Raw genomic sequence first — 27368 nt, forward strand, 5'->3', positions numbered from 1 at the left:
GATCGATCAAGCCGGGTCATATTTTATAATACTGTTATTTATTCATAAAAAAAAATGTTTTTTATTGTATCTAAAACTTTATAGGGTAATATAGAAAATTGAAGGCCTTAAATTGGTTTTGTACATGCAGCAGTAATGTTTTCGCTTACCCATTAAGCCATGGGCCTGCATGCACCCAAAAAAATAAAAAAAAAATTGAAATGAGAATCTCTCTTTAGCCTGCAAATGTTGATGTCATTAGCTTACTTCATAAGTAAACCAAATTTAAAGCAAGGAATGCCTTTTTTTTCCTCTCTTTTCTTTATGGACAAATCATATTCCTTGAGTGGGATATAGGGACAATCATATAGCTCGAGTTTCATCCTTGGAAGTGGCAGAGAGTGTTCTTCATTTAATTAATTGTTGTCTTCTTAATTTTCAGGTCCTTTCGTTTTCTTCCCCTAATCATCATTTTCAAAAAAATTAAAAAAACCTTGAGAGATCATAATTATAGTAACACTACATACATTAAGGATTATATTTGTGGCTGCAATCGATTGATAGAGAGGTTGTGGGTGTCTAAGTGATCGTGAATCTTCCATTCGTTCCTGTCTCTTATACGTACTACAAACAAGGTGTGTATTTCTACTAATTCTTGTGTTATTTGTTATTGTCTTTATATTATATTATTATGTGTTCATACATTTTTGCAAGTATGATCCATGGAGAAAGAAAGTGAAATATTTGTTCAATTTAATCCCCATTTTCTCCTACCAGACTCACTCAATTTCTGTATGCAATTAATTTTATATCGAAGTCTATCTCGTTGTAGGGTTAAAAGTTGGACCCGGCCCCTTAAATTTTTAACCTTATTTTTCTATTATAATAAAAATAAAAATGTTTAGATTTTTATTATAATGAACATTCTAATTAACTATAATGTTTGGATTTAATGGTGCATGGCCAGCTTCCACCACCATAATTTGATCTTGACACCATCATTCCTTATTATTATTATTATTATTATTATATCACTTGTGGTTTTTTTTTTTACTGGAAAGCCCAATAATCCGCGAATTTCATAGTAATAACAGACCCTCACTTTTGCCAACACTAGACCTTCCCTTTTAACATTTGCGGCATCTCAACGAATATGTGTCCACTCTCGTATGATACTGGAAAACGAGGGAGACATGAATTTCTTGTCTTTTATTAGTGTAAAGAGAGAATAGTAGTCGTCACCTAGAATTTTGGTCGCTAGAAACCCTAACTGATCTCAGAGATCGGGCTCGTGGACTGGTTGCGTAAAGGGAAGGTATTAGCACCCCAAATACGCTTTACTTAAGGTAAGCTATATTGTTTAATTGTCTGATAAATGGTAAGGTATTATTGTGTTTTCTAATTGTTGGTCCGTCTAAAGTTTAAGATAATTCCTTCTCAATAAGGAGATTCTTATTTTATTGGGTAAAACTTGACCGTTCTAATATCTATACATAAAAGAACTACTTTTTTAATATTGGAAATACATCTTACGTATAAATTCATAATCCTAGATATTAAAAGAAAACAAAATAAGTTTTTTTAGTATTTTTGACTTATTAGCATAGTTCTCATGACTTTAATAAAATGGTTATTAAAGTCCATAATGCATGCTAAAACATATTTTTTGAATTTTTATTGTATAAAAATACGATATAATTTTTTTTTTCTTTGAGAGACTTGGTCGTATGCATGTAAAGAAGACATTTTCTTAAAGTTTTCACAATATTTCGGAGAAAATTGGGTATTTTAATACCAGATTCGTATCTTTACAGTATAAAAATACAAACCACTATTAAGCAAAGTTGATAGAAAAATACGCAGGAAAATCATAAATTTTGAAAGGATTTTTGAAAAAAAAATTATATATTTTTTTGGACAGGGCCGGACCCGGCCCAACCATTTTGATTTGGTCCAGCCCAGTGAAAAGTGAGAAAACTCTCCATTGTTCACTTTACAAAACAGTGGAGATTGCGACAAATGACGCAGAAGAAGGAGGAGGAGGATGAGGCTGACATGGCGGTGGGGGCGTTGTCGTTGCTGGTGGCTCAAAGTGGCGATGTTGTGGTGTCAGGCGGTGGTTCCTCCCTTTTCCCTCTTCTGTTTCTCGGTGTTTTTTCTTCTTTCTGTTTTCCTTTATCTGTTTCATTTTGTTTTTGCTTTGGTTTTTCTTATGTTCTTCTTTCACTCTCCTCTCTATGTCTGTTTTATTTTGTTCTTCTTGGCTCCATTCTTTTTTTCTATCTCCCATCAATTTTCACCTTTATGTTCGTCTCTGTTGTTTTCCTCTCTATTCACCTTCTTTCACCTCCCTTCCCCTCCTCTGTTTCCTCCTCCAAAACTGTCTTGTTCATTCCCCTCTCTATAACCTTACTTGTTTTTTTCCCTCCCTCTCACCGCCTGTTGAACGAGGTATTTATAGGGGTAGGGGGAGTAGGAGCTACCCTACCCTGTACAGTCACGAGGATAGGGCAGGGTGGTTGAGGCGGCCTTTGTGCAGTCTCCCAGAGCCATCCGTAGGGCATGGCTCCCATGCCCCTTCCATGATGGTGGCAGGCCATGAGGGGCGTGGGTTTATGTCAGGGTTTGGGCAAGTAGGGAGAGAGAGGGAGAGGGAAAAGGTAGGGGAACAAAACTTCTTCTTCCCCTGCTGCGCGTCTAGGGGAAGAAGAAGCATAGTGTCGTTCAAAACAACACTATTTTTGTGTTTTTTTAATGAATAGTGTATGAAACGACGTCGTTTTGTACAAAACACGGTGTTTCATTTAAAAGGAAATGGCACCAAAAACATGTCAAATTCCAAATCAGTCCTCAGTTTGTGATTTGTTCAATCAAGTCCTCAATTGCAATTTTGATTTTAAGAAACAATTCAATTGCGTCCCTGCCAAAAATCGGATGTCAGCCCTAAAGTTGGATGTCTTTTTTATTTCGGTCCTTGGTCTTTGATTTATGCAATTTGACCCTCAATTAATCAATAAACTTTTAATTTCTTTAATTTGGCCCTTGATTCAAACAATTTCAGTCCCTCTATTTACGAGCCTTTTCTAGTTTGGTCCTTGATTTTAGATTTCTTCAATCAAGTTTCTAATTGACCATCTAACTTCAATATTTATGCAATTAAGTCTCTGATTTGACCAAATCAACTCTTAAAAATTATAATTTGACTTCTGAACTTTAATTTCTTCCATTTAAAACCCAAATTGACTTAAAAATTAATTGTTATTGCAATCAAGCCCTCTATAAATTCAATTAAACCTTCAATAAAATTTAATTGAGTCCATAAACATCTGATTTTGAATTTAATTTCTTCCAATTAAAGTCCAAATTGACTTAAAAAACAATTTTTATTGCAATCGAACCCTCCATAAATTCAATTAAACCTTCAATAAAATTTAATTGAGTTCATAAATATCTGATTTTGGATTTTTTTTTTAAATTGAATTTTCTTTGTCAAGAGGGCTCTCGTCAGTAACAAATATACTGTCAAATTTCAATCTTTGTATTTATGAACTTCCTTAACCAATTTTCAGCCATTTTCTAGGCGCTCTAACATCTTCTTCTCACTGCAATAATATTTTTTTTGGATTTCTTTTGAATATATATATATATATTTTTTGTTTTGGAAGAGAAAATGTGAATAAAAATGGGTTATGGCAATAAGGCCGAGATAATCTCAAAGAAAGCAAAACGAAATAAATTATAAAGCTTAATTTTTAGTCAACCCAATATTGAAGGATAAAATTGAAAAACAAACATTCAATTGAAAAAGGATAAAAAAACCCTGAGGCAACTGGGCTAACCATCGACCAGAATCATGAGACCGTAATAAATCCATAGAAAGCAAATAAAAAAAATTATAAAGCTCAATTCCCATTCAATCCAATATTGAAGGAATAAAATGAAAAAATTCAATTAAAAAAAAATCTCGGGTCAACCTATCAAACCTAAGTTTTAAGACTGAGATAAATCGATAAAAAAAAATAAATTATGAAGTCAAATTTCCAATAAATCTAATATTGAAGGATGAAATAAAAAAATATTCAATTAAGAAAGAACAAAAAAAACTCAAGTCAAATCCATATAGAATAACTATTTATTATGTCTTGTTTAGTGTTCTTCTATCTAGTTTACCAAATACACTTCTAGGTTGGAGTTATTCTACTCAAGTTGCAACAATTTATTACTATTATTATAAATTTCATGTTTGATTTGAAAGGTTGATTTCTTTTTGTTATAAATATGTTTTATATATGATGATATTTGTTTTTGCTCATCCATTCATGAAGCCTTTAACCTTATATGATAATATAAGAAAAAAAAATTAAACTTGATCAAACGGAAGTTACAATTAGATGCTAGCTCGAGTTTGGTCGTTGCAAGTGGGAGAGAGGTTCCTTACTTCAATTAATTATTTACTTATTTTGAAGACTTTTCTTTTTATTCTATAATTTTTTTTTTGAGAGACCATAGATATAGTTTCATGCATAACTCAACTCATTAGATTAATTATATTTATGTCATCTATGCAGGTGTTTAATTGATCATCGTGAATTTCTCATTCGTTTATCTCTTTACTATCGAGTAAGTTCTTGTACATATTCTTCTTTTATTTGTTTATTAATGTTTTCATGATACGCATACAACCTTAATTTATATGTCATGAAATTGCGTTATTCATAGAAATTGCCTCTTTAACTCACAAGTCTTTGTGATGCTAATATAAATACATCTAGACTATAATGTTTTAGGGTTATTTAGGTTTTGAGTGAAGATTACTTGAAGAATAATTCTTCTTTTAGGATTTAATAAGCTCTTTGTGGCTAGGTTGTCACAAATCACTAGTTGTTCAATTATTCGATCTTTAACCATAATCCATATGAATTACCAAATTAAAAATCTCATAAACCCTTTCAAGATTGAAGGATTGGTAAACCTTGAGTGCTAACTCTTTTCTAACTCTCTATTAACTCTTTAATAAATATCATTATCAGAGTTATGAGTAACATCATTGTATTTATAGGAAAAACCTAACTCTAACTATGTTAAAATATCACTTTTCTTCCTAAAAAATATCACATGTTTTATTTCAACACAACTTTTAATTTTTTTTACAATTAAGTCACTACTTGATTTTTTCAGGCCCGTAATTGCAATCCCTTATATAAATTACATTCCAATCCCTTAATTTTTAGAAACTTATTCATAGTCAAGTCAAACTTGATTTTAATTTCTAGTTGTTCCTAATATGTTAACCCAATTATAAATTATAATCGTAATAATTGATTAAAATATATTTGAAGATGCAATCTATCATGACCTTCAACATATTAAAAAACATTATTTGTGGTTTGAGTTGACCTTTCAACAACTTGTTTATCAATATAACTAATATTCTTTCATTTGTATTGTTTTGATATAGACATTTGACCATAAAGTGCGTTTGTACTGATAAATCATATCAATTTTCATCACGATAGTTATTGATTATTTAAATAAGATTTGAAATTTTTTCCAAATATCATTCTACCTTATATAAGGATTTCAAAACCAATACTATTTGAGAACACATGTAATATTTTATAGTTTTTATGGTGATGAATCCTTTCTTGATCACTCAAATACCTTCATAAAGTTTCTATTATATCCAATACCTGATCATTTTTTACATTTGATTAAAGAAACGTATAGTGAAGATTGAAATTTAGTATTTTCTATATAAAATAATTTAGTTATCTCAAGTCTAAGTGATGTGATCCAAGCACCATGGGATCCATTGGAGGTGGTTCCAGTTGGTCCACTTACAAGGCTTAGAGTTAAGAGCTTCAAAAAGGCTTTCAATGGACTTCTTCAAGATATGTGAGTTAAGGTGGACTTCAAGAGGATATTAAATAATGAGGAGCAAGCCATGATTAACAAGAAGGGTTTGTTGGTGGAACCAAGACCATTACACAAGGATTGGGAGAAGAAGACTAGATTCGGCCAGTTTGACCTTTCACTACCCTTTGTTTATCATAAATGGAGCTACAGGTCGAATGTTTAGGTGATTCTAGTTGGGATGTTCCATACCTTTCCAACTGTTCATGATACGCCTTTTAATTCTTTAAGATGAGAGAGAACCACCCATGTGAAGTTGGGATTTGCTGTTGCCAGACAGAATGCGGGAATAACCGAACTTTTCTTATTAAACTAGTTGAGCTATTAGACTTTCTTTATTTTATGAGGAAACACTTGTTTGAGTTTCGGACTTGTTTATTTTATTTATTTTAATTAGTTTGGGCTAGTTTTAGCTTGGGTTGATTATTATTTAAATTGAGTTTATATGTGACTCATTAGGGAAACTAAGGTTTTTGACTTGGGGTATAAATACTCTTGAGAATAATTTTCAGCAAACTTTTTTTTGGCTAATAATATTCTGGTTTTTGCCTACCTTTAGTTGTCAATCTTGGTTCTTGATTAAACTTTCAACTCTTCAAAGAATTGACAAATCTTTGTTGTAAATTTATACTCCTTTTGCTCGTCTCCAGGTCTAGGCGTTGTGATTGAGTTAGTTTATAGCCTGTTGCCTTGAAGCAGGTCTTCCATTGTGATAAACTCATCCTATTTTGAGCAAAAACTTGAATTAGATAGATATTGGGTTCGTGAATTCCATTCAATTCCGCTAGGGTTCGCATCACTAAAAATCACTTTCAAAATTGTCAAAAGAGTCTTTTCATATACACAAGTAATCTCTTTATATGGAATCTTTGTGCAATCAATATACTTATCATTAAACAAACACCTAAATATTAGTTTCAAATATACCTTATATCACAACCTATAAGAATAACTATTTTCTTTTATAAAAGAATCTAAAGGTCAACAATCTCTTATTTGTTTATGATAACAATAAATATGTAACTTAGATATAAAAATATGTCTCCCCCTATCTTTTGTAATGTATTAGGCGATTCTTCATCCCTGAATTCCATGTACTAGACATAACTTTAAATTCATCATCACTACTAGTCTCTTGCTCTTCTTCCGCATCACCATGCTTTTTTTTATATCTAAGTTATGGCTGTAGTTATTAGCTTAAGATACTAGTAAGAATCCTAAAAAGTAACATGTTTTACTAGTATTTTTTCTATCAACCTTGTATCCAGCAAAGTCTGTGTTCGAATAGGTGATCAAGTTAACTCATTTCCTTTCAGATACCACAACTCTAAATCTACAGTACCATGCAAAAAGTAAAAAAAAAAAAATTGTTTTACAACACTTAAATGTGATTTTTTTGGGAAAGCTTGAAAACTTGCGTATAAACATACACAAAACATGATATCAGGTCTACTTGCAGTTAATATAAAAGATCTCTGATCATACCTTGATATTTAGTGATATCTACATTCTTACCATTTTTATCTATATCAAGATTAATTGATGTTCCTATAAGTTATTGACAACTTTAACATGTTCCATCCGAAATCTCTAGAAGATCTTTGATGTACTTGTTTTGGTTGATGAAGTTGCCATCCCTTATTTATTTCATTTTCAATACAAAGAAGAAGTTCAATGTTTCCATCATGCTCATTTTAAATTCATCTTGCATGCATTTTGCAAAATTCTTACAAAGAGATAATTTTGCCAAAGTTAAAACCATTATCAATAAGAAAGGATATGCTCTTGGTGCTTCTTTTTAACCATACACGGTTTTTTTGAGTTTGGAAACATGATTGAAAAAATAAAAGTTTTCAAAACTAGGTTGCTCAACATACACTTCTTTCATGATAAAATCATTTAAAAATGCATTTTTAACATTCATTTGAAAAAGTATATACTTAGCATGGCAAGTATAGACTAAAAGTATCCTTATTGATTATAGTCTAGCTACTAGTGTAAAAGTTTCTTCATAATCAACACATTCTTCTTGATTATAAACTGAAAGTATCCTTATTGATTATAACATATGGCAACTAGTCTAGTTTTGTTTCTAATTATTGTTCCATATTCATCACATAACGTTTCTTTTTAAGAAGCTATATGAGGAAGACCTTTAACTAAAAGTGACCTTTCCACCATTGATTTTGGTAATGCTTGAAAATAAAGAGTCACCTCTAGTTATATGATTTGAGCATTATCCAAAAACCTTTTCCTATACTATTTTGATTCCTATATACAAAAAATCAAGATAAGGTTTTTGGTACCCATACTTTCTTGATCCCAAATCTTTTTAGACCAACTAGTTGATTGGCAATAGTAAGCAAACCGGTCAAACAACTTAGACCAAACTGGCTAATCGGTTGATCAGGATTCCAAGAGTCTCGATCTACAAGTCTTCAATTATGTAAATCCCCAAAATAAACATTCTTTTCTTCAACAAATCTAGTATTCAAATATCCATGAACTAGTTAGAGTATGATCAATGACTGATAATTTTGTTTATTTTTATCTTAGAGTAGATTGTTTATCATATATGTTTGGAATCCCTTGCTAATTTTGTAATTAGACAAGTTATATAAATGTTTCTAAGAAAAACTAGCCGTTGGAACCCTAGTAATAAATTCTCCTCTCACTACTCATTTCAAGAATAAATTCTCTTTACAATCCTCTTACAAGTCAATTCAACGTGTTTTTCATTAAATAAACACTTACATATTAATTTTAGATATTCTTTACACCTCAACTTATGAGAACAATTGTTTTATTTTATAAAGAAAAAAACAAAATATGTATCAATATCAACAATGTCATAACTCAATTTTTGAATTTCCAAAATAATAATAATAAATGAAAAAATAATTTGAGAATTGGGTCAAGACAACACAAATTATAGGTCAAGGGACTGATAAGGAGGAAAGTATTGGATGTCAATTTGGTCAAAACTTAGGAGAATTGATAAGTTTAGGGACTTAATTAAACTTTGAATTAGTTTAGTTAATGAAACCAGGGGCTTAATTGAAGAAATATCAAAATTCAGGGTCAATTTGGGTTAAAATTTCAAGTAATTAAATTCTAGAGACCGAAGTGAATAGGCATTGATACTATAAGAGGGTTAATTGATTTTTCCAGGGGTAATTTTGAAAGAATTAGAAGTTAAAGAGTCAATTAAGGGCCGAATTGATTAAATTTAAAACTAAGGACTATTTTGTAAATGACGTTAAAATCCAGGGTCCAATTGCATTGATCTAGGGGTGAAATGAAAAAAGAAGAAGAAGATATTTCCAATTTAGGGGGCAAAATGAAGATGCTCATTTCAGTTGAAGAAGCGACGTCGTTCCAAGGAGGACTGTTCATCCTCAATGACCAAGCAGGGCCGGTGGATGAAGCCCAGCCCATATGGGTGGGCTAGATCTAGCCTATAAAAAAAGAGAGACATAGGCTGTTGAGATAGGGCTGGACCTGGGCCTCAGGCTCAGCAGGCCTAATTTTCTTTCTGTTAAGGGTGTATTTGAAAAAACACACCCTTATGTCCTTTTCCCTTTTTTAGTCTTATTTATTTTTGATATCTAGCCAAACAGGTCTTTTAAGATATAAAAAGTTTCTAAAAAAAATTCGGGGACCCTTTTAAATTTATTTGTGGATCCCCTGTATGTTTTTTTAACCACTTTACTTAGTATTGAGTTGTAGACATATAGTGTGAAATGCAATCCTAGTATATAAGTGAAATGCAATCCTAGTATATAATACATATCTATCTTTTTTTTCTCTAAAAAAATAACAAAAATATGTGTTTTGCTTTCAATTCAAATTTTACTGGTTTATTCATTGGAGTTAGAGACATGAATATTTGTATTCACTAATGTCAGAATTAGAAATATTCTCGATGTTTGCTAACATCAGAGTTAGGAATATTGACAATAAGATTGAGAATTATTTTGAATCCCCAATATTCAATGACACCAAAGTCAACAATACCATACTCTTTTGTTGCATAATTTTTATCAACACCAGTGTTGGAAGTATTTGTAGTTGAATATTTATTGGTGCTAGAATCAGGAATATTATAGGTAGATATAAAAAACATAATACAACAAATCTTTAACTTTAACAATTTAAGACAAAACCAACAATGCAACCTATCTTAAATCTTTAACTTTAACAATTTAAGACAAAACCAACAATGCAACCTATCTTAGGCAAGATATTTTAGAGGTGATACTATCTTTTATTTTACTTAACCAGTCTCGTATCATAAAATCTCTGTTGACCGGTTAGGGTTTCTGGTGATCATAATAGTAAAGAATGACTTTTTAAACCGGATCTTTTTCCTCTTTAAGAACAAGATGTTAGATATCTGTTCTTTATCCTAGAAATTTGAAGGCCGCCGCGATATCGAGTGTGACAAAAAACTTTGATTAATTTCTACTATTAATAAAGCATTAACTAGGAGCACTGTGAACAATGTCTTGATATATTAAGAAACCTCGTAATTATCACAACTTTATAACTTTCTTTTCTAGGCATCATTTTTCTTAAGAACTTTATCTCTACTTTACATTTATTAATCAGACTCAAATGACTATTAAATATATTGATTGCATGAATAAAGTTAGTGGCATATACAACCACCTAATTAGAAAAGAAATAAAGTTATAATTGTTGGGCATACACACTAATATGAACTTCATGCTCTTTTCTAAGTACTACAAGCACATATTCATAACTGGATATTTAAGCTCCAATAAGAACATTAGGCTTTACCTATAACTGTTGGGTATCTTGAAATACATAAACGCAGTATAAACGGTAAATTTAATAATTTTTAGGGGTCTTAACGATCCCGTTAGACAAATCTAAAGTTGTTTAGGGTTTATGTAAAAATTAATTGAAGAGCATATATTCTTTTCGGCTTTGAAAATTTGCTTCAATGTTGGGTTGTTGCAAATCATAAGTTGGCCAAATATTCGATCTCTAATAGTAATCCACACAAGTGACCAGTGAGAAATCTCCCAAACCCTTTTAGGAGAGAGATATTGATATATCTTATAGTGCTAGCTCTTTCTTTTTTGTGTTTTAGATGTTTACATATCATACTTTTCTCACATTCTCTTATGAAATAATAGGCATACCATTCTATTTATAGGAAAACTTGAAAACCCTATAAATAGAAAAACATCAATTTGCTCTTTAAATAATATCGCATATATTATTTTAGGATAATTTTATAAATTTATTGAATAAATTCCCTACTTGATTTTTCTAGGTCTAGAATGATAATCCCCTGTATTAATTACATTCTAGTCCTTAATTTTGAAAATTTATTTACAATCAAGTCACACTTGATTAATCATTCTATTTTAATTTCTGATCAATGGTTCTTATGTGTGTGACCCATTAGGTTTCTATAGAAGTTGGTCGAAATATAAATCACAATTCTAAATAAAATAAGATTAAATAAATTATATAATTTTTTTTATCAATTCAATAATTGATTGATTTGTATTTGAAGATGAAGTATAATGTCTAACAATTTGTCATGATCTCCTAAATATTATAAAAATCATAAGTGACTTGACTTAACCTTTTAGCGACTAGTTTCTCAGTGTAATTATTATCCCTTCATCAAGAATGTTATGATTTAGATATTATAGCATGAAGTATGTTTGCTTTGTTAAATCATTTCGTTCTCAACATTATAGTCATTGATTCTTTTTCAAAACTCGTTCCACTTGGGCCAATCATTTCACAATCAATAATATTTAGTTATCTCAAGTTTATGGATCACTTACACAACTAATACGTGAGCCTTTCCATAGACATAAGTAATCTTTCTTTTTATAAAAAAAGAAAATAATATGCACCAGTCTCAATAGCTCTAATTAATGTTCAGTCTTAATAAAATATTGACCTAGAACATTTAAAAACAATATTTTGATGCAATATGAATCTCATAATTATAACAACTTTATGATTTTTTTGCAAAGCTTTTTTGTCTCATGAATTTTATCTTTACTCTAGATTTATTAATTAAACAATAGATTCATTAATTAAATATAAATGAATATTAAAGATAAAAAAATTTTTATTAATAACAAATATGTTTTACATGAATAAAATCAATGCTACATTTAACCAACCGAATGACTACAAAGCATATTCACTAATAATAACCTATTAATGAACTCTAAAATTTAGATTTACATGCCCCAATATTTAGTCTAATCATGATAGCTTTTATCATCAAGTCCAGTCTAGTGTAATTTTTCTTATTTTTTCATTGCATAAAAAGTCTTAACACTCCTAGAACTGTCTAAAGATATCAAGGGAATAAAAAATCTTAAAGAACTAAGGAGTGAAAGATATTAATATTCTATTTCTTAATTTTTAATGTATAGAGTTTTTTTGATTGACAATACAACCATATTAACATTCTATATTTTATTAACAACATTATGACAATTAAGATTAATGACAAATTAATTTGAAGATATTATAGTGTTCAAGAAAAGATAACTTTTGTAGATGGCATGAATAGAGATTTAGATGAGGGGACAAGGGATTAATTGCTCGCTGGCATAGATAGATATTGATATCCTTTTGTTCCTCCCGCTATTTGATTGCTTTCCGCTTATCTTCACAAATTAAGGTGATAAAATTACTATTCTCATTTCTCTGATTTTTCAGACTGGTGGAAAATGGCTATCGAAAGTGCTGGTGGATCCATTGTATCTAAGATAGCAGAAGTCTTGGTGGAACCAACAATAAGGCAATTTCGTTACATGTTCTGTTTCAACAATTTTGTTCAAGAATTCAATGAACAAAAGCAGAACCTGGCTTTGACACTAGATCGTTTGCAAAAGGCTGTCGAAGTTGCTGAAAGAAATGCTGAAGAAATTGAGAAAGATGTCAACAAATGGTTGGAGGATGCAAACAACGAAATTAAAGGTGTGAATCCATTGGAAAATGAAACAGGAAAAAATGGCAAATGCTTTACTTGGTGTCCAAATTGGACACGACAATTCAAGTTAAGCAAGGCACTGGCAAAGAAGACGGAGACTTTGAGAAACCTTGAAGAAAATAGCAAAAAGTTTCCCAAAGTGTCCCACAAAGCACCTCTTCAAGACACAGAATTTCTTCCATCAGAGGGACTCACACCCTCGGAATCGTCAAAAGAAGCTTTCGAACAGATTATGAAAGCTCTCGAAGATGACAACGTCAATATGATTGGACTGTACGGCATGGGAGGGGTGGGTAAAACCACCCTGGTGAAAGAAGTAGGCAGGAGAGCCAAAGAGTCGCAGCTGTTTGATGAAGTTTTGATGGCTACACTGTCCCAGAATCCAAATGTCATAGACATTCAGGATCGAATGGCAGATAGTTTAGGTCTGCATCTTGACGAAAAGACTAAAGAAGGGAGAGCAGATCGATTATGGCAGAGACTGAAGACAGAGAAGAAGATGCTTATAATCCTGGATGATGTTTGGAAAGTTATTAACTTGAAAGAGATAGGGATCCCATTTGGTGATGCTCACAGGGGCTGTAAAATTCTTCTAACAACACGTCTTCAAGACATATGTTCTTATATGGAGTGCCGGCCAAAAGTGTTCTTAAGTCTCTTATCAGAAAATGAAGCATGGGCTTTGTTCAAAATCAATGCAGGTTTACGTGACGCGGACTCTACCTTGAACACAGTGGCAAAGAAGGTTGCGAGAGAATGTCAAGGGCTGCCTATAGCACTTGTGACAGTGGGAAGGGCTCTAAGAGATAAATCTGCTGTTGAGTGGGAAGTAGCGTCCAAAGAGCTCAGAAACTCTCAATTTCGGCACATGGAACAAATTGGTGAACAAAAAAATGCATATTCATGTCTTAAGTTGAGCTATGATTATTTGAAGCACGAGAAAACCAAGTTATGTTTCTTGCTATGCTGTTTATTTCCAGAAGACTACAACATTCCAATTGAGGACTTGACGAGATATGCAGTTGGCTACGGGTTACATCAAGATGTGGAGTCCATTGAAGATGCAAGGGAAAAAGTTCATGCGGAAATAAAAACCCTTAAAGATTGTTTTATGCTGTTAGGCACTGAAACTGAAGAGCATGTGAAAATGCATGACTTGGTTCGTGATGTTGCTATTCAGATAGCATCATCTAAAGAATATGGATTCATGGTAAAGGCAGGCATTGGGTTGAAGGAGTGGCCAATGTGCAGTAAGAGCTTTGAAGGTTGCACAGCAATTTCGTTAATGGGCAATAAAGTAGCAGAACTTCCCGAAGGATTGGTATGTCCACAGCTCAAAGTTGTATTATTAGAACTGGATCGTGGTTTGAATGTTCCAGAGAGGTTTTTTGAAGGGATGAAAGAAATTGAAGTTTTGTCTCTAAAGGGAGGGTGTTTGTCATTGCAGTCACTTCAATTCTCAACGAACGTTCAATCGTTGCTGTTGATGGAGTGTAAATGCAAGGACCTCATTTGGTTGAGAAAGCTGCAAAGACTTAAGATTCTTGGTTTTATAGGGTGCGACTCCATTGAAGAATTACCTGGTGAAATGGGGGAGCTCAAGGAGTTGAGGTTGTTGGACGTGACAGGTTGTAGAAATCTAGGAAGGATTCCCGTGAATTTGATTGGAAGTTTGAAGAGGTTAGAAGAACTGCTAATCGGGTGTTACAGCTTTAAGGAATGGGATGTCGTTGGGACAAGCAGGGGAGGAGTGAATGCGAGCCTAACAGAACTAAACTCGCTGTCTCATTTAGCTGTATTATCATTGAGGATACCGAAGGCTGAATGCATTCCCAGAGATTTTGTTTTTCCCAGGTTGCTCAAATATGATATTTGGGTGTTAGGGAATGGGTATTCAGAACTTGATAATGAATACCCAACTGCAAAGACAAGATTAAATTTGGGTGAAATCAGCGCCACATCCTTAAATGCGAAGACATTTGAGCAGTTGTTTCCTACTGTGTCTCAAATTAGTTTTCGTAGAGTGGAGGGTTTAGAAAATATAGTATTGTCCTCTGATCAGATGACCACCCATGGCCATGGGTCGCAAAAGGACTTCTTGCAAAGATTAGAACATGTCAAAGTGAATGGATGTGGGGATATTCGCACTCTGTTTCCAGCTAAATGGCGGCAAGCTTTGAAAAATCTAAGGGGTGTGGAAATTAAAGACTGTAAATCATTGGAAGAGGTTTTTGAATTGGGTGAGGCTGATGAAGGAAGCAGTGAGGAGAAGGAGCTGTCGTTGTTGTCATCTTTAACAGAGTTACAACTGTCCTGCTTGCCTGAGCTCAGATGTATATGGAAGGGGCTCACCGGGCATGTCAGCCACCAAAGTCTTGCTCATCTGAATTTGGATTCTCTAGACAAGCTGACATTTATCTTCACACCGTCCCTCGCTCAAAGTCTACCACAGCTAGAAACACTCAAGATAAGAAGTTGTCGTGGATTGAAGCATCTTATCAGAGAAAATGATGATGAAAGTGAAATAATTCCAGAGTCTCTTAGCTTCCCAAAGTTAAAAACTCTCCATATAGAATACTGTGGTCAACTGGAATACGTCTTCCCTGTCTCTGTGTCTCCGAGTCTTCTGAACCTGGAACAGATGACTATAGTTACCAGCAATTTAAAGCAAATATTTTACAGTGGAGAAGGAGATGCTCTCACCAGAGATGGCATCATCAACTTCCCTCGGCTAAGAAAATTGTCTCTTTCAAATTGCAGCTTCTTCGGTCCAAAGGATTTTGCTGCCCAGTTGCCTTCTTTGCAAGAGTTAACCATTGATGGCCAAGAAGAATCGGGTAATTTGTTGGCACAGCTCCAAGTACGTCCTTTATACTTCTCCATGATTTTTTTTCTTTTCTAATTTAAATTGTCTGCTTCAATACACTGTGATAATTTCTTCTTTCTTCCTCCAAATTTCTAAAACTAAAGTAATTGATAAGCTCTTATGCACTGAATTTATATACAAGAAAAAAAGTGATCAATAATAAAGCATTTTTACTTTATATGCAAGAAATCTTACTAATATGTAAAATTAAAATTATTTTTTCTTATATATTTTTTTTGGTTAATGTCATAATTTTTTTTTATAAATCAAATATTAAAAAAACTATTTTTTAGTTAATAAGTGTAATCTTTTCGTGATTGCTTTTAATTTAACTAATATAAAATAATAATTTATATTTAGATTATCATAAATATGAAAAATTATGATTTCATAATCCGATGACCCATTGCCCTCTCTATTTATATCTTTTTTGTTGATTAAGTATTTTGCTGAAGTATTGGGGATAGTTCCAAAGTGCACAAACGTTACGAGGAATTATATCTAACAAATTGGCACCTTTATTATTTTTTTTTATGCAGGGCTTAACAAGTTTGGAAGAATTACAGTTGTCCTCCCTGCCTGTGCCTGACATGAGGTGTATATGGAAGGGTCTCGAGCCGAGGCATTTGACTACTTTGGTGGTGAGGAAATGTGAGAGACTGACGCATGTATTTACAGGCAACATGATTGCTAGTCTGGTTCAACTAGAAGTTCTAGAGATATCAACTTGTGATGAACTGGAGCAAATCATAGCTAAGGATATTGATGATGGAAATGATCAAATATTGTCAGGAAGTTATCTCCAATCTTTATGCTTCCCCAATTTGTGTCGAATTGAGATCAATGAATGCAACAAGTTAACGAGTCTCTTCCCAGTAGCCATGGCTTCAGGTCTCCCCAAGCTCCAAATACTTAGAGTAAGCCAATCCTTTCAACTACTGGGAGTATTTGGGCATGATGATCATGCTTTACCTGTCAATGTTGAGAAGGAGATGGTGCTCCCTGATCTGCAGGAGCTGTATCTAGAACAATTACCGAGGATTGTCTACTTCAGTCCTGGATGTTATGAATTCTTATTCCCTCGACTGGAGACGTTGAAAGTGCGTCAATGTCCAAAACTGACCACAAAATTTGCTACTACAACAAATGGTTCGATGAGTGCTCAATCAGAGGTGCTGCTTGTTTGACATGATTTCTTGCCTCTCTTTTAGTGTTTTTGTTTCTTGTTTTCACTCGATAATAAGACTTACAAGTTAGAATGTGTATGCCATGCTTGAATTGGCTTTGCAGGTATCTCAAGTAGCTGGGGCTTCAAGCATTGGTCGCTCCGTGCCAACCAACACTCGTAGAATGTGGACCCGAAATAATGGGTGGGAGGAAGAGGAGGAGGAAGATGAAGAGGAGGAGGAAGAGGGTATAATAAGATTAATTGGTTTTTTTCATGATGGTGATAGGTAAGAAGATTAGTTTGGCATTGGGATTTGAAAAACATGCTAATAATTCAATATTTCCCCAACCAAGTAATATGGCTGCAGTTATTTATGTTTATCCTTCTCCTTCAACTCTTACTGGTTGAAATAAATTAACATATGCGATATGCCTGAATGGTCGTTGTTCTTCATTTTTGCATCAGGTTGGCTGGTTACCTCTTCATGCGATGATTTCACGGAGAATCATGTCTTTGAGCGGTGGTGCTGCGAGTATTCTTTTAATTCGTGGAAGTAATTTCAACTGTTTCATTGGCAATGAGATACAATTTGGCTTTACATTGTAACAGTCATATTTACCATACAACTCCTAAAAGAAGGATACTGAACTTCTAGAAAATAAGGGCGTATGCCACGTTGTGTCTTTAGTCATTTATTGTGCGAACCTCAGGAAATAAGGGCGTATGTTTGCTTGCCCATTTGTGTTTCTTTTCAAGTGTGTGAACCTTCAAAAACAAGTGAAGGGCATAATGTTACTCATGTGTGTGCTTATTGTTTAATGCGTGGATTCTCATTCTCCCTTCTGCTCACACTAATGGCTCTACGACTTGTGCATTTGCCTTGTCAACATGTTTTCTCTGTTATTTTGATGTTCTGTTTCTATTATGATTCTTTATGAGGTTTTGAAATAGGCCTTAGCAATGCTGCTTGAAATCTGGAATGAATGTTATTGTAAAATAATATATATGTTCTTACAAACACATGTACTTATAATACTCATTCTCTCTGTTTTTTTTTTGTAACCGTGGGTGTTCGGACGAGCTTACGTGCATCTCGACTAATCCCCCGAGGCCCTGAAGTTAACGACCATGTAAGCCTCTAGTGACCTTGAGATTTATGCGACTCGAATTAGTGTTCTCTGGAAAGCAAACTCAGGGCCTAACTTGTTGAGCTATACCCCTTAAGATCATATAATACCTATTCTACTTATGCGAGTATGTGCGTTCATTTAGATCTCAAGTTTAATTTTTAGAGAAAAAATAACAAATGATCTTTTTTTAAAGTTCATATTTTTATATATAGAAAGTCACGTGGTTAACTTCTTGTGTGTGTGTTTGTTACCGTGCAAAATTATGGTTTCTACATGGATATATAAATATATGTGAATGAGTATATGTAAAAAAAAATCAACTTACAAATTTATTGATAGAAAGTTAATGAGTAAAGGATTGTACTGTTTTTTTCCCCTTAAGTCTATTAAATCTTTTATTTTTGATAAATAAACAATAAATTAAATTTATAAATGTAACCCTCTCAAAACAATGATATGAAGGAACACAAAAATTAATCAGCCTGTGGTATGTTTTTTATTATTATTATTATTATTTTGGTCCCAGATTGTTATAGTAAGAGACAAATCATTTTTTAGTTGATGAGTTATCTAATTGATCGATCAAGCCGGGTCATATTTTATAATACTGTTATTTATTCATAAAAAAAAATGTTTTTTATTGTATCTAAAACTTTATAGGGTAATATAGAAAATTGAAGGCCTTAAATTGGTTTTGTACATGCAGCAGTAATGTTTTCGCTTACCCATTAAGCCATGGGCCTGCATGCACCCAAAAAAATAAAAAAAAAATTGAAATGAGAATCTCTCTTTAGCCTGCAAATGTTGATGTCATTAGCTTACTTCATAAGTAAACCAAATTTAAAGCAAGGAATGCCTTTTTTTTCCTCTCTTTTCTTTATGGACAAATCATATTCCTTGAGTGGGATATAGGGACAATCATATAGCTCGAGTTTCATCCTTGGAAGTGGCAGAGAGTGTTCTTCATTTAATTAATTGTTGTCTTCTTAATTTTCAGGTCCTTTCGTTTTCTTCCCCTAATCATCATTTTCAAAAAAAGAAAAAAAAAAACCTTGAGGGATCATAATTATAGTAACACTACATACATTAAGGATTATATTTGTGGCTGCAATCGATTGATAGAGAGGTTGTGGGTGTCTAAGTGATCGTGAATCTTCCATAGATATAGTTACATGCATAAAATTATTAGATTAATTATATTTGTGTCATCTATGCAGGTGTTTAACTAATCATCGTGAATTTCTCATTCGTTTATCTCCTTACCATCAAGTAATTTCTTGTACAGATTCTTCTTTTATTTGTTTATTAATGTCTTTATATTACACATGCTACCTTAATTTATATGTCATGGAATTGCATTTTTCGTAGAAATTACCTCTTTAACTCACAAGTCTTTGTGATGCTAATATTTAAATACATCTAGACTATAATGTTTTAATTTTCCTCTTGTATTTATTTGTAGGATTGTAATGATTCATGTTCAAATGGAAAAAATTTTAAATACATCTAGACTATAATGTTAAGCTACATTTCTATTTTAAGAGATTCATATATAGTTTTGACTTTAAGGATATCTTTCAATTTAAACTTTCAATTACGTTACGTTTTTAATACTTGAACTAAATTAGTGATAGCCTAAGTTTTAAACCATGGCTGGTTGATGTTTAACCGAGAGAGATTCACATATAAAACTACATTCTTCGAGAGATTCACTAAATTGAGAAGTATTATGGTCTTATGCTTCTACCTAGTTTTTATGAATATTTACAAAATCTATCCATACTTTTGTTTAAAACGACACCCCTCCATGTGTTCATATAGATGAACTTCTAGGTTTCTCATAAAGCATGAACACAATAAAAATTGTAATTTCAGATTTTTTTCAAAGTCCCATAAATCTCATTACACAGTTAAATGTCATTTAGATTTTGAGTGAAGATTAGTTAAAGAATAGTTCTTTTTTTTGATAGACTCTTTATGGCTAGATTGTCACAAATCACTAGTTATTCAATTATCTAATCTTTAATCATAATCCACATGAATTACAAAATTAAAAATCTCTTAAACTCTTTTAGGATTGAAGGATTGTTAAATCTCGAGGGCTAGTTTTTTTCTAACTCTTTATTAACTCTTTAATAAATATCTTCATTAGAGTTATGAGTAATATCATTGTCTTTATAGGAAAAACATAACTCTAACTATAATAAAATATCACTTTGCTCCCTAAAAAATATCACATGTTTTATTTCAGCACAACTATTAAAAATATATTCAATTAAGTTTCTACTTGATTTTTATAGGTCTGCAATTGTAATCCTTTATATGAATTACATTAGTACCTCAATTTTTAAAAACTTATTTATAGTCAAGTAAAACTTGATTTTAATTTCTTGTTGTTTCTAATATATTAACCCAATTATAAACTATAATCCTAATTAAAATATGATTAGATATATTAAATAACTTAATTTATCATCAATCTAATAATTGATTAATATATATTTGAAGGTTATGTACAATGCATTACAACTTATCATGATTTTTAACATATTAAAAACATTATTTATAGTTTGAGTTAATCTTTCAACAACTAGTATATCAATATAATTAATATTCTTTCATTTGTATTGTTTTGATGCAGACATTTGATCATAAAGTGTGTTTATGTGGTCAAATTATATCAATTTTCCACACGATAGCCATTGATTATTTGAATAAGATTTAAAATGTTTTTCAAATATCATTCTACCTTATATAAGGATTTCATAATCAATTCTATTTGAGAATACATGAAATATTTTATAGTTTCTATGGTGACGAATCATTTTTTGATCACTTAAATACCTTCATAAATTTTTTATTATATCCAATTCCTGATCATTTTTTACATTTGATTTAAGAAACGAGTAGTCAAGATCGAAATATAATTTTTTCTATATAAGATAATTTAGTTATCTCAAGTCTAAGGATCACCTACCAAATTCTCAAAAGAGTCTTTTCATATATATAGGTAATCTCTTAATCATTGTGCAATCAATATACTTATCATTAAATAAACACCTACATATTACTTTCAAATATACCTTATATCCTAGCCTATGAGAACAACTATTTTCTTTTATAAAAGAATCTAAAGGTAAACAGTCTCCTATTTGTTTACGATGACAATAAATATTTTAACTTAAATATAAAAATATGTCTCCCCCTATCTTTTGCAATGCATTAGGTGACTTTTCATCCTTGAATTCCATGTACTAGATGTAGCCTCTTCAGGCGAGAAAGTAGGTGGTGGTGACCTAAACACAGCTTCAATTCTGTCATCATTACTAGTCTCATGAACCCAAACATCGTCCTTATTTAAGACATTTCATTTTGGTTAGGGTCTTATTATCTATTTCCATGAGCTTTAAATATGGATTCCTATCCATACCTGTCAAAATAATCCTAAAATGCTAAAAAATAGAAATTAATGCTTGACCATATGAAATAGACTTTTGCTTTTGATCATATGGCATGATCGTATTCCTAATCATAATATACAGAAGATTTATTAGCCATCTCCTAATTATGTAATCGATTAAGCACATATCCATCAAAGTTACCTCATCAAAATACTTTTTCTTTGGAAATATATTATGTGCTATAATCCTATGTAGCAATCTAGTTCTTAACATCAAATCTTGACTTTATAATCCTTGGTTCCATTGTTATCCTCATATTAACAAAAAAAACATTTTCATTAACTTAGGATAACTAAGTTTCTTTAAATAATATATTATGCTCCAACCATTTCCTAAAACATAATGTCTCTATCAAAAGCATTGAGATCATTTCCCAAGCCTCTTTTTATAGCAACAAACCTATTTGCAGAAGAATTTTGAAATCTTTGAATATCATCACCCGGTAAGAGGTTCAATCATTTGCCCTTTTGCTCTTTGATTCCACATCTTTTGAGCTTTTCTTGCTTGCTATTATACTTGAATCTTCAAGAAATAAGCTAAAAATATGATCAAGAGGATGTATTTTGGTGAGTTTTTGAGAGAGAGAGTCGGGTTTAGGGTTTGTTTTATTTTCTAATTTTGTTTGAGAAATAACAAATATATATATTGCCAAGCAATCGACCAACTAATTGTTTTGTGTTAAGCTCATCTGGTCGGCCAATTAATTCCAAGTTGAGAATTTCCTAAAATTCTCTTCATATCCTTTCTTTGCACTAAAAATAAATCATTTCCATATAAAAATTATATCCAAAAGACAGAGAAATCGAGAGCTAAAAATTGAAAATATGAATAATAGCCTTGTTATCAATCATCTGACTCAACCGATCAGCCAGTTAATCTAGTTATATGAGTCGATCGAATGGTTCACATAAAAACCTATATTTTTAAAATTTTATCATCCAAATATATTTTATGATAATGATAAACCAGTTTGTCTAACCTTTAGACTCAAATTCCTTGTATTTTGCAAAATTGATCTTTACTTAGTGGCTTTGTGAAATCTACTAATTGGTGTTTTGTGCTTATAAGCTTAAGTATCATATCTCTTTTTACAATGTGTTTCCTTGGGAAGTGAAGTCTTACTTTTATATGTTTTGTACGTGAGTGTTGGATTGAATTTTTATAAAGACTTATAGCACTAGTGTTATCACACTTAATGAGTATACGATCAAAATTAAGTCAATAGTCTTCTAGGATTTATTTCATCCATAAGCTTTTTACACAACAACTATATGCCACTATATATTCTGCTTTAGTGATTGATAGGGCTACTAAGTTTTGCTTGTTATTGGCCCAAGATACTAGTAAGAATCCTAAAAAATGACATGTTCCACTAGTATTTTTTCTATCAACCTTGCATCTGACAAAGTATGTATTTGAATATCTGATCAAGTTTAACTAGTTTCCTTTTAGATACCATAACTCTAAATCTACAGTACCATGCAAAAAGAAAAAAACTACGTTTTATAACACTTACATGTGATTTTTTAGGCAAGCTTGAAAACATGCACATAAACATACACAAAATATGATATCATGTTTACTTGTAGTTAATTATAAAAGAGATCTGATCATACCTTGATATCTAGTGATGTTTACATTCTTACCATTTTTGATCATATTAAGCTTAATTGATGTTCCCATGAGTTATCGACAACTTTAACTTGTTTAATCATAAATCTTTGTAGAAGATCTTTGATGTACTTGCTTTGTTTAATGAAGATGGTATTTGATTTTCAATACAAGGAAGAAGTTCAATTTTTCCATCTTGCTCATTTCAAATTCATCTTGCATGCATTTTGTAAAATTCTTACAAAGAGATAATTTTGTCAATGTTAAAACCATTATAAAAAAGAAAGGATTTTAATCTATCATACCATGCTCTTGGTGCTTCTTTTAAACTATACAAGGTCCTTTTATGTTTGAAAATATGATTGAGAAAATGAAAGTTTTCAAAACCTTCTGATTGCTTAACATACACTTCTTCCATAATAAAACCTTTTTTAAAAAAATGTATTTTTAACATCCATTTAAAAAAAGTGTAAAGTTAGCATGATAAGCATAGACTAAAAGTATCTTTATTGATTATAGTCCAGCTACCAATGTAAATGATTCTCTATAATCAATACCTTCTTATTGATTATAACATGTGACAACTAGTCTAGTTTTGGTTCTAATTATTGTCCCATATTCATCAACTTTGTTTTTAGAAACCCATTTTGTTTCTATTGTGGATTGATTGTTAGGTTTAAGGGGTAGTTCCTAAATATCATTTCTTTTAAATTACTTTAATTCATCTTGTATGGCCAAAATCCATTTTTCATCATTTTCAGCTTTTAGAAAGGACTTGGATTCTATTTGAGAAACAAATGCAAAATGCCCTCTAATGTTTCTAAGAGAAGCTCTAATTCTAGTTCCTTTAAATAGATTGCCGATAATTAATCCGGGAGGATGGGAGCTTACATACCTTAGCTCTTTTAGTGGTATGAAGGAGTTACTTACCATTTCTTGATTATTGCTTGAGCTTGGTTGGTTTTTTTTCCATTCCTTTATTGTTAGTGGTGGTTCCTTTTAGAACCTAAGTTATATTAAGCTTTGTCCTTCTCAATAGAACATGCATAAATAATATGACCTCTAACTTTACAATAATTGCATTTATGGTTAGGGTTATAGGATTGTTTGGCTTTAACGATGTAATTTTTCAAATACTTTTTGTTCCTTTTAGGTTACTTAAACTTTTTTTTTTTTTGTTAAAAACACACCTTTGACATGAAAGCATATTTTCTAAAATCTTGGAGCCTTGTATGAATTTAGCTAATGTTGTATTCAACTTTTCAACCTTTTCTTTTAAGTTTATTTTCTTTTTCAAGTTGATTAACCTTTTTATTTTCATAAATAACAATACAAGTTTTATTTTCTAGAGTTTCTTTTTCTTCAAATAAGCATGCATAATTCTTTTTCAATAAACTATATTTTAAACCTAATTTTTAAAATTCATCATATAAGGATTCAAGAGCATCATGCAACTCATAGTTAGGGTCAGATTCATCATCTAAAGATTGTACCTCATTTTCATTTTCGATAGGCATGAAGCACATGTTTGCCAAATGCTTTTCTTCATCATTTAAACTTGAGTCAGAATTGTCACTCCCAGTAGTTGTCATTGCCTTATTATGATGATGATTTCTCATCTTGTATTGAAGAAGTGAACAATCTACTTTGATGTGTCCTGTCTTGTTGCATTTAAAACACCTTAGAAGTTATTTGCTAGACTTTTCCTTATTCCCATCTTTCTTTAAATTTAAGAATCTTTTATCTCCTTGTTTCTTCCTTAGAAAGCTCAGAATTGCCTTGTAATTAAGGCAATATCCTCTTCAATGCTTTCTTGATTATCATCATCATCATTATCCTTAATATGATGAATGATTTTAAATGATAAACTTTTTTTTTTACTTTTCCTCTTGTTCTTGTTATTCCATGGTAATCTCATGAGTCTCTGGCAACTCGTGAATTAGGAGACAGCTAAAATAAAAATTCAAGGAGATTCAATATGCTTAAAAGCTCACTTTTTCCTTGGTATAGCAAGTGTTCTTGACTTGTTATCACAAGGAGAAAGAGAAGAAGAAAAACTACTAAATTAAAAATCTAAGGAAATTCAAAGTGATTTAAAAGCTCAATTTTGCCTTAGTATTTCATGCTTTCACGTCTCATAAAACGTGGAATCAAAAATTAAAATGTTCCCAATTATAATTGAGGCTTTTTTCAAGGATGTGTAATTAAATTGTTCTAAATAACATTTTTGGGCATAAATCTACCTTTATGTTAAACATAAACAAGTTGTATTACTCTCAATAATATTTTGGACATTTACCTTTCATAGGTTTCTTTGCCCTTATATTATTAAGGGATAATGACTTATTATTCATATAAAAAATATTTTGAATAAAGAAACCCCAATTGGGTTAATATCCAACATATTAACAGTGAATAATAATAAATTATTTCCAATAATATGTTGGATATTAACCCATTTGGGGTTTCTTTTTCCAAATATTAATAGTGAATAAAGACGAATTCCCAAAAAAATAAGATTTTTATATTTTTAAAATATTGGTCAATACCCTTTGGAATTTACAAACATGTTGTAAAATCCAAAATGCAACAAAATATTTTTTATGTTAAAGAAATCCATGCTAAAACACATTTTTAAAACTTTGAATATTTGTTTTTTTCCCTAAAAAAATTTCAAAATATTTTTTACGATATTGGTCGTATGTATGAAAACATTTTTTTTTGTTTTTTCAAATACACACACACACGACATTTCGTTGAAAACTGAGTATCTAATACCAGATTTGTATTTTGACAACATCAAAATACAAACCTTAAAATAAATACGCTAGACCCGGCTGAGCAAACAAGAGGCACGTGTGAGTTTCCTCACGCGTGCATGCTTAGTTACTGTTCAAGGGAATTATAAGTCACTTGAACAGTAAAACACAAATGAAAATGCATGCACAGAGACAAGGAGAACAAACCTGGAGGCTGAAACGAGGGGTCAAAGGCGTGCTGGCTGGTCTATCAACGCTTTAGTCTATTTTAGCTTTTCCCCTCTATTCCCTATCATCGTTCGTCTCTTGAGTTTTATCTCTGTGTCTTTGTCCCTCTCTCTCTACTGGTTTTTCTGTCTGGGTATTCTTATATGCCTCCTCCATGTTTTTGTTTTTCTGTTCTTAACTTTGTATCCATTTTCTTTTGCATCCAACCCTCTCTATTTTTTTTTTCTCTTCTTCTCCTGTTTTTTTTAGCTCCCCTGTTCTCCTATGTTCTCTGTGTTTTTTTCCACTCCTCTCTTTTTCTTCCTCTCTTTTCTGTTTTTCCTTTTCTCCTCCATCTAGGTCAGCAGAGGAGGCTTATATATATATATATATATATATATATATATATATATATATATATATTTACAATCAAATAAAGCAAAATAGAAAACTAAAATATTATGTGATTTCTATTTTGTGATTCCAATAATTATTCTTCACATTAACACTTTTATCCCAGCTGTCAGTGTTAGGGATAAAATCCCATCTATTAGATGATGGTGATGTTCCTCTCTTTATGTCATTTCACAGCTGGCATAGAGGAGGTGCAAAACGGTTTCCCTTGCAAAATCGTGACTAGTGGCTAAAAAAAATGGCATGAAAGGGGGAGCTGTGTGGTACACACCAGGTTGCGGAGGATGCAAGGACGAGTGAATTTAAAAGCTAGCAGGAACGGTTGCAGTTGTAGACGGGGAGGTACTATTCTCAAAATATAAATGAAAAGTTCAATGTTAATTATATTTCCATGACGGGGCTGTGCGGTTTGTGTCAAGACCAAGGTTGCACGACGTCGTCTTTGTTTGAAAACGAGAGAAAAATGTGAGTTATGTCCAATAGATGGATGACGTTGTTTTGTTTTTTTAACTGAAAGGCAAAAACAAACAAAGAAACAGCAATGTAATCCAGCGTGTGCTAATTTTCATTTTTTGATCTAATCCCCATTCTTTAATTTCTTCAAATCCGGCAGAATTTCTTCTATTTTCATCTTCAATCAACTCCGTTATTTTAGCACCTTTTCAATTCAGTCTTTGGTCTAAAAAAAGTCCTTCAAATTGGTCCGCAATTGGCTTTCAAACTTTAAACATCTTGCAATTGTGTCTTGCAAACTCGACCCAAAAAATCCTTCTCATGACAAGATTCTCTACTTTTACACTAAATATTCAAATGAGAATATCTTGAGCTTCTGATATCGAAATCAGATGATTCAAAAACCC

General features: G+C 31.7%; 1 protein-coding gene and 1 long non-coding RNA gene across 2 annotated transcripts; both read left to right on the plus strand.

Moving 5' to 3' along the window:
* Positions 1-294: 294 nt before the first annotated feature.
* On the plus strand, positions 295-17775 carry LOC133699477 (probable disease resistance protein At4g27220). Its single transcript, XM_062122721.1, has 6 exons — positions 295-614; positions 4548-4599; positions 12619-15752; positions 16298-16930; positions 17049-17212; positions 17392-17775. Exons 3-6 carry the CDS (start codon positions 12630-12632, stop codon positions 17417-17419), a joined length of 3948 nt encoding a protein of 1315 aa, XP_061978705.1. The 5' UTR covers positions 295-614; positions 4548-4599; positions 12619-12629; the 3' UTR covers positions 17420-17775.
* A 3291-nt stretch (positions 17776-21066) lies between these two features.
* On the plus strand, positions 21067-27132 carry LOC133699484 (uncharacterized). The gene is made up of 2 exons (XR_009843281.1): positions 21067-24039; positions 26686-27132. It is a non-coding gene; the product is annotated as an uncharacterized LOC133699484 (long non-coding RNA).
* Positions 27133-27368: the final 236 nt, after the last annotated feature.

The sequence above is a fragment of the Populus nigra genome, chromosome 1, assembly GCF_951802175.1.
Source record: "Populus nigra chromosome 1, ddPopNigr1.1, whole genome shotgun sequence".
Taxonomy (NCBI): Eukaryota; Viridiplantae; Streptophyta; class Magnoliopsida; order Malpighiales; family Salicaceae; genus Populus; species Populus nigra.

Bases quoted from the DNA above. Each gene is read 5' to 3' on its own strand.
- LOC133699477 (XM_062122721.1), top strand. From the start codon at position 12,630: ATGGCTATCGAAAGTGCTGGTGGATCCATTGTATCTAAGATAGCAGAA. The intron at 16,931-17,048 runs GTGCTGCTTGTT...TTGGCTTTGCAG, and splicing joins CGATGAGTGCTCAATCAGAG to GTATCTCAAGTAGCTGGGGC. The intron at 17,213-17,391 runs GTAAGAAGATTA...TTTTTGCATCAG, and splicing joins TTTTTTCATGATGGTGATAG to GTTGGCTGGTTACCTCTTCA.